This window comes from Maylandia zebra, linkage group LG8, assembly GCF_041146795.1.
Source record: "Maylandia zebra isolate NMK-2024a linkage group LG8, Mzebra_GT3a, whole genome shotgun sequence".
Classification (NCBI taxonomy): Eukaryota; Metazoa; Chordata; class Actinopteri; order Cichliformes; family Cichlidae; genus Maylandia; species Maylandia zebra.
In genome coordinates, this window is record NC_135174.1 from 7,318,946 (window position 1) to 7,331,477 (window position 12,532).

A 12,532-nucleotide genomic window follows, 5' to 3' on the forward strand; every position below is an offset into this window, starting at 1 on the left:
AAAAAGAAGTGAAACCAGCTATGGGAAACAAGTATTATTCAGAAAAATAAATCCTGCTAGTCTAAATTTAGATAATTATTTTCACCACCTTAACGGATGTTTTTGCATGTGTGAGGCGCGTACAGAGTGCTGATTGGTTCAAACTGCTTACGTCATTTTTGTGCGATTACTACTGTCGCGAGGAAAAAATGTAAGTGAACGCAGTCGTTTTAATTTGTTTCTCTTTTGTATTTGGCTTATAAATTGCAAATCACTACACGAAAGTGTTAACGCGAAAGGTACTGCTTTTAGCTTTACACGAAATTGTTAATAAGCAAACACAATATACAGCCATATTATTATTATTTATATATTTAACCAACGGTAAGCTAGCTAACTTTTGAGCTAGCTTGATTTTGTTTTGCATTTTCTATGAGTAGATATACTGTGGCCACTCAGCATTTGTCCTCATTCTTAAAAATGCATATGTGGCGATTACAGAAATGTGTTGCAGAACTGCTCAAAGAGCAAATGAACGAGGGTTCGCGAGTTTCCTACAGAATAATAACAACAAAAGGAAGTTCGTTTTCTCCCCCTAACACAGAACTATTGGTAGCATCTATTTGACAAATCGACTAAATTAATTTGTAGCTCATGTCAAAAGCGCAAAGAATTATGCTTCCATAAACAAGCGGTCATTCTTACCTCAGTGTTGGAAAAAGTGACGATGCAGATGCTTTTGCACAGAGACGGAAAGACGTTACTTTAGCATCCCTGTAGTTACATCAGTGGAATATTATTTAACTGAGAATAAAGATCCTTTTCCCTCATATACCTCAGAGTGTTAGTTACCTTTAACAACTGGGATGTGATCAATAGCAGGCAAGGAGTTAAAAATGGAGAAATGACGAACGTGTTCAACATAGTCTGACTAAGCCAAAAGTTTTGGAATTTTGATTTAATAATTAAAACTATGATAAAGGGGAAAATCCAAAAAAGTATCAGTAATATAGGTAATCAAGATTTAGGTTCAAAAAGCTAGAAAGGGACAATATAATTCAGTAAAAATGTAAGATTATTTACAGCCACTTATAACCGTACTGCCAAAATACTGTAAATTTCAACGGTGGCTATGAAGATAATGTATGTGTGTAAAAACATAGAAAGATGAAGAAAATTTGCAGGTCCAAAATATAATATAATATATTTCAGTGCAGCGTATTTTGAAGCCACCTAACAGTTTTACCAGTGTTTGTTTAAAGTTAAAAACTGCCTGTCCAATAAAACAAAGAAAAAAGTATAGTCAAACAGTATTTGTTGGAAAAAGTTTATTATTAATTTTCACTATGACATAATCTTATCATTTCAAGTAAAATGAGGTTTGCCTTCAAAAAATATTAAAAAGCTGTAGTTTGAGTTTCCCTTCTCTTCTTTTCTTGAGTTACATCTCACATATAGACCAGCTCAGCTTCAAGCCTCTTTTACTCCATTTTTGTTTTCCTTACTTTTATACTTTGCAAGTCTGCTTGGGTCCCGCTGATGTAAATTTTTGGAAAGGTAGTGCAGATGTTAACCTCATGTTATCATATGACGTGAAGGACAATAAAGCTCCTTGAATCCTTGAGATTTTAAATAACCTTACCAAAATTATAAAAAAAAGTTGTGCAGGCTAAAATAGAAATGTTCCTTCAAAATCTAGTCCGTAAAGGCCTGTAATGTAGTGGGGATGGAGCCGGACTCCCTTAAGGTGGTGTCAGAGAGGCGGATGTTGTCCAAGATGAGGACAATGCTGGACAATACAGCCCATCCACTCTATGACAGGAGCACGTTCACTTAGAGACTGAGTTACCCAAATGCACCGCTTAATAACACAGGAAATCATTCCTGCCTGTCAGTTTGCATGGTTTGATGTTACTGTATGCAAATGATAATCTATTTTGGCACAGTGCAAAGGTGTTGGGGATGTCTGGCACCCTAAATCTTAGATCTTTTTGGGTTTTTTCTCCTTTAACAGGGCGCCTTCTCCAACAAAAAGGAAGGACGATGACAAGAGCAAACAGCGCAGCAAGGACAAGTCAGGAGCCACTAAAGAGGGAGCTGACAAAGGCCGGGGCCGAGACAAGAACCGCACCCGACGCAGCGCTTCTAGCAGGAGCAGCAGGTCAGATCACTAACCACCTGTTCCCCTCTGGTTTGAATGAGAGTTAGCTCATTTTAATTAAAGCTTTGGGACCAAACCCTTCTATTGCTCCCCTCAGCAGATCATCCATTTAAAAATAAATAAATAAAAAATTATCATAATGTTCTCTTTAGGTCGAGCTCCAGCTCCAGCAGCAGCAGCTCAGGTTCCAGCTCTGGCTCCTCCAGCGGCTCAAGCTCCTCTGCCTCCAGTCACTCTGGCTCCTCCAGCTCCCGCTCTTCTTCCTCCTCATCTTCATCATCCTCACCCAGCCCCAGCCGCCAACGCCACAACAACAGACGACGCTCGCGCTCAAAGTATGGAAGCGTTTACTAGGAAGCACCCAAAAAACTAAATGTAGTAAGAGATTAGCAAGAGGTTGTACATTGCCTGTTCAGTGAGTAATCCTCAGTGAGTCTTGGTTCTGGTGATGTTTTCATAAAAAGAACTTAAATGTACTTGAAGAGTTTTCATATTAGACGCTGTCATTAACAGCTCACATGTTAAATTAAAGTCAGATGTGATTGTAGGTCTAAATCGCCAAAGAAGGAAGGCAGGGATCGACGACGCAGGAGTCCCACACCCAAACCGACCAAGGTCTTCCTGGGTCGGCTGACCAGAAACGTCATCAAGGTACATTCTTAACTAGAAGTGCTTAAAAAGATGGGTTTTTTTGTTTGTTTGTTTTTATTGTTATCACACTGGCTCTTTTGCTATGTCACAGAATGTTTTTTGTTTTGCTTTTTTTTTTGTCATCCATAACATAAAATTTCAAGTTGATAAGCCGTTAGCTCCACCAATCAGGACCTCTCTGAATATATTTCACTGTTACCCGGAAACAGAAGGTGGAGGCATCAGCTACCAATGCTACAGATGGAGGTCACGAATGAGCAAACTGCTTTCAAAATGGTTTTAAAATGATGACATCCTTGTGTTACTAGTGGAAACATGCTGTTATTATTAGCATTAACAGGAATTTTTCCATGTTTACTATACATATTCCTGATTTTGAGTGCACCTGTGACTGCACCATTTGTGGGTAACTAGGGAATGACGTCATTCACGGAGCTTTCTGATTGGCAGAGCTAACTTGAAATTTCAAATAAACTAAAAATGTAGTTATGGATGTATTTTTTTTTCTTTTATCCCCCCCAGTGGTGGAAACTATCTTCCATACTTTTGTATTTAAGTCATAAAAGCAGGGAATCTTTGTGTGATGTATACAAGCAGTGTGCAAATGGATAACCATGAAGCCAGATTTTCTTTCACACCCGATTTCTGTTGATACGTGCGTTACGATAGATCCTGAGGGACTTTAGGACACTGCAGCCAACAGAATAACAAGTAATAAACATACTGCTTAGTCACAGCTTTAAACTGTGAGCAGAGTTTATTTTCACAGTTCTTAAAAAGTTTTTGTGTTTACAGTTTGTATTGAAACTTTTTGTTGATTCAAATGAAGAAGAGGATCGTAGGGATGGTGGAGAGTGCTCACAGGGGACTGATTAAGCCTTTGTTTTGGAGTTTGAGTCAGCAGCATTAAAATCTCTGGTAAACACTGTTAGCTACAAGCACAGTGGCCACATTTCATTTTTGTGAAAACTTAAGATATTTGATCATTTGTAGTTGATTGTAAAGCAAATCTTTGTAGTTGCTTAAAAAAAACAAATGTAGGCTGTAATGAAATGCTTTGCATTTCTATTATTACCTTAATACTTTTACCAGTACGCTCACGAAACAAGCATGGAGTTACTGATTACACTGAATGCGGCTACAAAGAACTGATAAGGTGTTAGCTGCAAGAAGGTATTTCTTACTCTAATAAGTATTAGCAGCCTTTCATTCCCTCAAATCCTGTTTGTTTTCTGTCTCAGTACAGAAACTTGTTCAGTCTTTTCTGGATAATTCTGTGTGTGCCAGAATTTTTAGTACACTCTGGGAGACTGAGAGAGGATTAATGCTGCAGATGATTCAGAGTGTGTAGCTGTCCGCTACACTGTTAATTGCAGAACAGTGGAGCTGCATCTGTGGACCTCTGGAGAAGAGAGGAGGGGTGGCGTGGGGGGTTCTTGATGATTTAATTCATTGGTTTCCCGCTTGATAAATAATAATCATTAAAATATATATTCAGGCTTTCATTCTAATATATATACATATTTCCTAAATGGCATTCTATAATATGTCATATGTAATGTGTGTCTGTGTGTAACCACATGTATAACTTTTTGTTGGTGATGCTTAGACTGGCCAGTTACACAGAAATGACCCCCAGAATGAACCCAGCCATCATCCAAATTCAGGTTCAGATTTCTTTACTGTCATTCAGTCAATACATCACAGATGCACTGCTGAACAAAATTAGGATCACAGAAAAACAAACAAAAATCGGAGGTCAGGTCATAGCTGTCACAGAGCCGTACTGTGCTGCACGCCAGTCTGTGATAGCTTTTGCTTAAAGGTAGAAGAGAGACCAGTCTGTGGCAGGGGTGCCTGCTGTCCCTGGTGATCCTTTTTGCCCTTGACAGGTGGCGTTGTTGGGCCAGGCTCCCAACAGGTGGCAGTGAGACCCCATTAATCTCAGCTGCCATCGCCACGCTCCCCAGTGGCTTTCTGTTTGAGGCACTGCTGCTCTCATGCCACAGAGTGTTGGTACTGCGTGTTGGTGCACTCTGTGTGGTGGCTCTGTAGGAAGTGGTGAGGACAGATGGGTTAAGATGAGCCTTTTTTTAACCTCGGTAGGAAGTGCAGGAGATTTTTTTTGAAAACATAGGAGATGTGCAGGGGTCACATGAACCCCCATGAATATTATATGAAGCACAGTTTCCACACCAGTGTTGATGATATAGATCGGGCTGCGTATAGTCAAATAACAGCTCTTTGGGGAGGGGGGTTCACTTTCAGAATAAGATTGTCATTGCTGCAAAAAGTTTCACCTCCTTGTAGTCCTTGTTATTATTTTCCTTGTTAAGACTTTGATGAGATGTTGAATTTACAAAGTAGTTTTCTGAGATCATGCAGTGTTGTGGCTGTGAGGTGATCCTGGGGCCCGTTCTTCGTACCTCGCTAAGTAAGTTAGCTGGATTAGATTGTTGACGATTTCGCGTGATCTTGGATCGTTCGGTTCCCCGAAGCTCATCCGGGACTTGCTGTCATAGCAACAGAGCCGTAAGCGTAAACCTGCTCGGGAGCAGGTTTACTTTATGTAAACAGGATTAGATCGCGGCCACGCAGGTATGTCCGCTTCATTTATACGAAAGCAACAGCGATATTCCACCACTGTTTCAACATAAATAAATAACATCAATGTAACTAAAGATAATGCAGCATTTGATCCTTTCATTGATTTCACACAGATACATAAAGGTCATATCCTAAAAAAGGGAAATGTACTATTAACATTCTATTACATGTATGTGATTATTACAGATGTAATTCATATTTCAGAGTAGTAATTGCAAATCACTTCGTGTAATCAAGATGAGAGACCACGGCTATAAAAGCGAAGGTGGATTTGGGAAGCCTGTTGCAGCCATGTCCTGTCCGTTTACGCGAGCCACCCATTGAGGAAGGTGCAAGATTGATAAGGAGAGTCCTCAGAATTCAGCGTGTATTGCGGGACAGACAGGATCCTTTAGCTCAGCGCGACAGTGTGCTCATTGAGAGATATCGATTTCCCCGTGAGGGTATTATTCACTTAACCAACTTGTTGACGAGGGGGTGCAGGACCACCACCTGTCTTTTTTTTGCTCTGCCCTTTTCTTGGTTGCTGTTATGAACAAACAAACAGATTATTTCAGGGTCTCTTTCCAAGAGACGAAAAGCAATATAAGTGATAAATATTACCATTCTGTAGAATATTTTTATATTCCACTTTTACTTGTTCCCATGTTCTAGTGGGTCCTGTTGTGGCTCTAATGTGAAAGGGGATATAATATAACAATATAATATAATGTAATATAATATTGGATAATATAGTGTAATATAATAAATCTATAAATAAATAACAAAGTGACTGAATAGTGGTATTGTCATGCGCTTTGGGTGCCTTGAAAAGCGCTATATAAACCCACTCCATTATTATTGTTATTATTGAATTACTTACGAGTTTGATTTGTCAGCAACTTTCTGCCAGCCCTCTCTCCTTGCTTTTGCAGCCTTTGCAGTGTTCCCTTGCGTTTTAATTAAACTCTGAAACTCCTGAAATCCCTCAATCAAGAGTTCTTGCTCTGCTGCCGGAAAATACCGAGCGCGCCCCTTCGACATTTTCGCCGACCAATCAGCGGGTTGCCGATCAATGTTTCTACTATCGATGCGTAGCCCCTTTTACGACACCCAGTGATGTCACATTACTGCGTCCAGCTGTACTAATCGTCAACAACAGGTGTGTTCGGGGAACCGGATTAGCGAGCTCACGGTTAGCGCGATGGTTTGGTCTTGGATGTGTCATTTGATCTTGGATGTAGTGAGCGACGTACGAAGAACGGGCCCCTGGAGTCTGTAATACATGTAATATCCTGTCCCAGTCTAGTTGTATCTCTATGGTCCTGAAATTGATTCTATAATTTGGGTTTTTGTGACTAAGGGCCTTTTTTGCCACTGATTTTCTTATAGAGGTTGGCTCTTGTAATTCTGAGGGCTGCTTAATCTCCAGAATTAAAAGCAGAGTTTCTGTCATAAGGTTCTCACTCACTCTGATATTGATACTTTTTTTTCTTCATGCAACCTCAGCCACAACTGGTCATGACAGGTGGCTGTCTCTCCTTGATCCTGGATCTGAGCTCTGAGGTTTCCTCCTGTTAAATTTTTTTTTTCTTCCTATTGTCACCAACTGCTTGCTTATAGGGTTTGATTGTTGATGATTTTCTCTGTATTACTGTAGGGTCTTTACCTTACAGTATAAACTACATCCAGGTGACGGTTGTTGTGATTTTGTGGCATATGAATAAAATTGAATTGAAATTTTAGATCTAGCCACATAGAGCCTTAGCATGCTCCTCAGTGTCTGTGTCCTGAGCCCCTCGAAGCACCGATCAGTCTGTGCAAATCCTGCAGTGCTGCTCCGTAGTTCTGATGACCAGAGGTCTGTATGCTGGAATTTACAAGACAGAGACGTGGTCTGATGAGTTGATGGTCGGGGCGGAGGACTGAATGCTTTGAATGCTGCTGTTATGTTTCAATAAACACAAGTAGTCAAGTATGATGGACCCTCTAGCTACAAAATCCACGTTGGAAAAAGTGGCGGAGAACTTTTTTCATAACCATTTGTTGGTTGTTTTGTATCAGGTTACTGTCACAGCTTTGTGTCTGTGTAACCGTGGATGTAAAGAACAGTGATGGAAATTACTGAGTTTGCTGAACGGCCAGCATTTAATGGCCAAGTCCTCAGTGTGTGGAGAACAATGTGATAGGCCCTGTTTGTGTCCATGCACCATCTGTTGTTAATGTGGATACCTACTCCACCACCACAAGGAATGCTGCTTCTGTGTGACGTTTTCCCCGCTAAGCCTCATCTGTGCAGTCGTCGGGCTACTGAGACTTTAAATGAGCAAAGATTTCAAGTTCAAGCAGAATGATGAATGAAGTCTGTAATCAGCAACTGACAACCGGGAAACCACAAATGGATCAAAAATCAAAAGAGGGCTCACCAAAGACTTAATCCAGAGATGGGCAAGCAGTGGTCACGTGATCAGGCTAAAAGAATCAGTTCTACCAGGAAGAACAAATTATTTTTGGTTTAGAAGCTGAAAGTTACTCACAATAAAAACAGCAGGTATCTCAAAGGTTTTCTGTGTCTTTTAAAGGAGCACATCCAGGAGATTTTCTCCACATATGGCAAGATCAAGATGATTGAAATGCCCATGAACCGCATGCACCCTCACCTGTCCAAGGGGTACGCCTATGTGGAGTACGAGACCTCCGAAGAGGCAGAGAAGGCTCTGAAGCACATGGACGGAGGTAGGAAGGACTGAAGAGATTGTTTCAGAGCCACGTTCTGAGTCATGTGCTTAAAGTGGATCAACTCTCACGCTGATGTCTTTCAGGTCAGATTGATGGTCAGGAAATCACTGTCACAGCTGTGCTGACTCCCACGGTGCGCCCCCCTCCTCGCAGGCTTTCCCCTCCCCGGAGGATGCCTCCTCCGCCCCCGATGTGGCGCCGGACTCCCCCTCGTATGAGGAGAAGGTAATGAGCAAATGATGGGCACCCACAGTGGAGAAGGGGGAGGAGGAGAGAGGAAACCTTTACCTCTTCTGTTATTTATGTTCTTTTCTCTTAATTTCTCTTTTTCTAGATCTCGGTCTCCACGCCGACGGTCTCCAGTGCGGCGCAGGTCTCGATCGCCTGGCCGCCGCCGCCATCGGTCGCGATCAAGTTCCAACTCCTCGCGCTAGCGATCGTGAAGCCTTTCCTCTCCCTCGCCTCCTCTGAATTTATTCTTTTGTTTTGTCCTTTTGATCAGAGCAACAAAAAATGTGAAAGAAAAATGTTTTTGTGTTGTTACCTTGTTAAGTGGCGAACACAGGAGCACCAAAGTCTTTACCATTTTCCCCAGTAAAGACATTCAGGCGGTGTTTTATGATAATAAGACGTAAGAATTGTGTTGAACTTTAAATGCGTCATTTTTAATACATTGAAACCTTTTCATTATTTTCTAGTATTTTTGTTGTGTTCATGTATTTGAAAACAATAGAAACACAAAACTGTAAAAGAGCCTAAAAGGCAAATCTTCATGTGTCCCCAGTAAGAAAAAAGGCTGTGAGATCAGAATAAAAGAACCTCTTGTATGTTTATGAACCACAGTGGGATTAATATGAAAATTGCAATGCAACCATTTCCTAGTTTTCAAATCATTATTGGCCCTCCGTCCTTCAGATTAACAGTTTCCTTCTACTGCCTGTCCCTAATTTCTGTTGTCAGTTATGGTGTTGGGTAGTTACTCAGTCATATGGCAATGAATAGCCATTATTGCCATTGCATTTACAAGTGCTATTAAAGCTTAGATAATCACACTAATCTTTATGTCTATCATATGACCTATCCACAATATTACTGTCTTGTAATCCTGCCACGACCTTAGAATGAATGACTCCGTGATCGTTACTAGATGGGTTGCTGTTGCTCTACCCTGAATGCAATAAGCTCTATTAGATAGATCAGTGAAGACACGACAGGAAAGACATTCTGCAAAGGGCCGCAGGTTGGACTCAAACCTGGGCTTGCCACTCTCAGCCATATGACATGAGGTCACCCGTTCAACATGCTGAGCTAAACCAGCACAAATAAAATCAGTACTTAATTATAGTTCCAAATGAGTTGAAGACATAATTCAGACATGACAAAGACCTGTGGGCTTCCTGTTTTTGTCTGAATTCTGATAAAACTTTTTAGTGGTGTAGTGAGGGGTCAGACTGTTAACTAAATTATATAATAACTAAATGTTAATTTGACCGAGTCTTCAAGGTGAACTCAATGATTTATTGGTTGAAAAATGAGAAAGAGGCTTACAACTGATAAACTATAAGTCTTACGAGTGAGGTAAGTATTAGCATATAGAGAGTATCATATAAAGATTATATATAAAAATTTACAATGTCACATTTGACCTCTGACCTCTCCTTCAATAGATGGATCTGAAGGTCAAAGCAATAATAATGCTGTAGAGTTATTCAAAGCTGTTTCTTTCTGCCATTGTTTCCATCGACAAGATAAAACTATCTAGGGAGTAATATAAGGGGATTCTAAATATCACATCATAATTTAGTTTAAAACCACTTCCTTCTATCATCATCATCACTCCCTGAATCCAGAGACTCTTTAGCATCGATATCAGTCATCCAGGTGCTTGGAAGATGACGTAGCAGCTGCGTCAGAAGGATGGACAAATGTCTCACTAACAGTCACAGTAGTGGATGTTTTACTGTCACAACCAGAGCCAAAGACCACAGCTGAATTCCTAAAATATTCACATGAAATCACGCTGGATGCAAACACAACAAACACATCCACACTGCAAAACCTTTCTAACCCTCAGGTTAAAAAAAATCCAGATATAATGAATGACTCTGACATTATGTAAGTTGGCGAGTACTGACAGCTTACGTCATTATTATAGGTACAATCTGTAGGTTAGTGAATTCCCTTCCCTCTCTACTGACTTCTGGTTATATTTTGGGTAAGAATCAGAAGGCTGTTTTCTCCTTTGACATCTCCTTTGCTAAGAACTCATACATTTATTCTGCCACTCTGGCATAAAGGGCTATAATGGACACTGGACTGAATATTAAAAATGCCATATCATGCAATAGGCCTGTAGCGAGTAGGTCACCGGTTATGATCATACTGTAAATCTTTAATTGAGGCTGTCAGAAGCTGGGATGGGACTGACTCACTGTAACAGCAGGTGGTTTTTTTCACCTCGCTTTGTAATGTTGCATCATATTTTATGACATTGTTAATGTAAATTGCCAATAAATATTCAGCTCAGAATGCTTTTTTGCAACCAGAGGAGCCACCTGCTGCTGGCCTTTAGAAAGTTACATCTCCTATACTTAAACAAATGACTGAGACTATGGCTCCAACATCATCAGATCAGATGAATAATAACCATCAATCAAATCTAGCTTTTTTAACATGCTACTGACAAGACTGCATCATTGTTTTTCAAGGAAACCAAGCAACTTATAGTGACATGGGGACCTCTTTTATAAAGGAGATATACTGGACAATCTATTGCACAACCACACTGAAGTACAGGTGTGTTCCTCTTTCTTCAAAAAGGTCTAATTTATACCACATTGTGTTCCATTATATTCAGCATGTTGTTTTTTTCCTTACTAAAATAAAGATGTTTTCCTGTTAACCGATATACAGAAAAGGTGCCAGCTCTTCCAATACTCAGTAAGATGTTCGCCCATGCTTTCACCGGTAAATAAAATCATGCCCTGTGATAAATGGTCTGCTCCACACAGTTTTACATGTTGAGATTATACGCGTATGATCTGGAGTCAAATATTTGTATTATTTAAAATTTGGGAGTGGGACTTGCATTTTTTAAGCACAGGTGTGCAGCTCATATGAAACTGTACTGCTCAGTACAAACCTCCCTCTGCACTCAGCTGCAGAAATCTGCTGTTGTAACATGATTCAGCAGAAGGCATCAGTATATTCAGGGAGCTTTCTCAGAGGGAAAAAGACAAAGTGATATCTGGGCCTGGGATGTATGTCATTTATTTTATTATGCTGCTGATCCTTCCTGGACAAAGTAAGTCTGTTTCACAACACCTTTGTAGATAACTGTGAATAGGACAGTAACTTGTGGTAAGTCACCCGTGAAATTGTTTAGACGTTTGTAGACGGGATGAAATGAAATCAAATAAAAACACACACAAAAAGCACTTTTGTTCACATGGCGGTTTCATTCTATGATCATATCTACACTTTAATAGACTGCTGTAAAATTGACATGATTTTACATTCTGTAAACAGCAATGCATTCTGGGAGCTTGAGGCAGTTTTTAGCAGTAAATCAAATACACACCTTATTCTGTAAACTTCAAATTCAAACATACACTGTGGGATTATTTTAATTTAATTTAACTTTAATATGTTTTGTTTGTTTGTTTAGGTGCTTAAAATTTGGCATTTCTGAAAGTAATGTGAAACATATGTTGCCACTAGTCGCCTACTACCATGGTAAGGTTAGCTTAATTGATGCTAGTTAAAAACTAACTTGATTATTTCCAATGCCCTCATTAGTGAATGTTGAGGAGCTTTTGGCATTGGCATACATAAGGTAAGCTTTAGGTATGAATTTAGCATTTTATTCATGAAAATTGTCCACGCAATCCTGTAATTACTGATCTTTATTCCAGTGTTATGGACATATGTCAGCACTAAGTTTAGGTCCATATCTTCTGCCTAATTTACCGCCTCCTGCTCTTGATTCCCTATCTACATGCTCACCTGCAGCCTTCTTTATTGCTTCTCAGGATCTGCTTTCATGTCACCCGCCTAATCCTCAAACTCCCCTGTTTCCTGTTAACAAGGTACTAGTTAGGTACTAGTGCTGCTACCTGCCTCTTCATAGACACTTATCCTAAATACCAAGATGTCTTTTTGTGAAAAGAACTCAAAAATAAAAATAAAACGTATTATGATGAGGTAAACAAAAGTATATAGTTCATTATATGTACACTTGTTTACTGCCTTATCATATGGTAGAGTTTACAGGCTGAAATGTTAGACTTTTAAAGCAAGTAGTCACGTGTATTCAAGCATATTGGTTTCAGAATCTGTGCAATTCTTTTGAACCTATTTTAATGGAAACATGTCAAATAACAGCAAAAACCTGACTTGTGTAATATGTTAAAAGTG

At 39.9% G+C, this 12,532-nt stretch overlaps 1 protein-coding gene across 1 annotated transcript; it reads left to right on the forward strand.

Moving 5' to 3' along the window:
• Window positions 1-61: 61 nt before the first annotated feature.
• Window positions 62-8,953, forward strand: LOC101472848 (RNA-binding protein with serine-rich domain 1). Its single transcript, XM_004557506.5, has 7 exons — window positions 62-190; window positions 1,994-2,140; window positions 2,293-2,475; window positions 2,689-2,791; window positions 7,960-8,113; window positions 8,200-8,341; window positions 8,451-8,953. Coding segments are annotated over exons 1-7 (831 nt in total). The 5' UTR covers window positions 62-188; the 3' UTR covers window positions 8,551-8,953.
• Window positions 8,954-12,532: the final 3,579 nt, after the last annotated feature.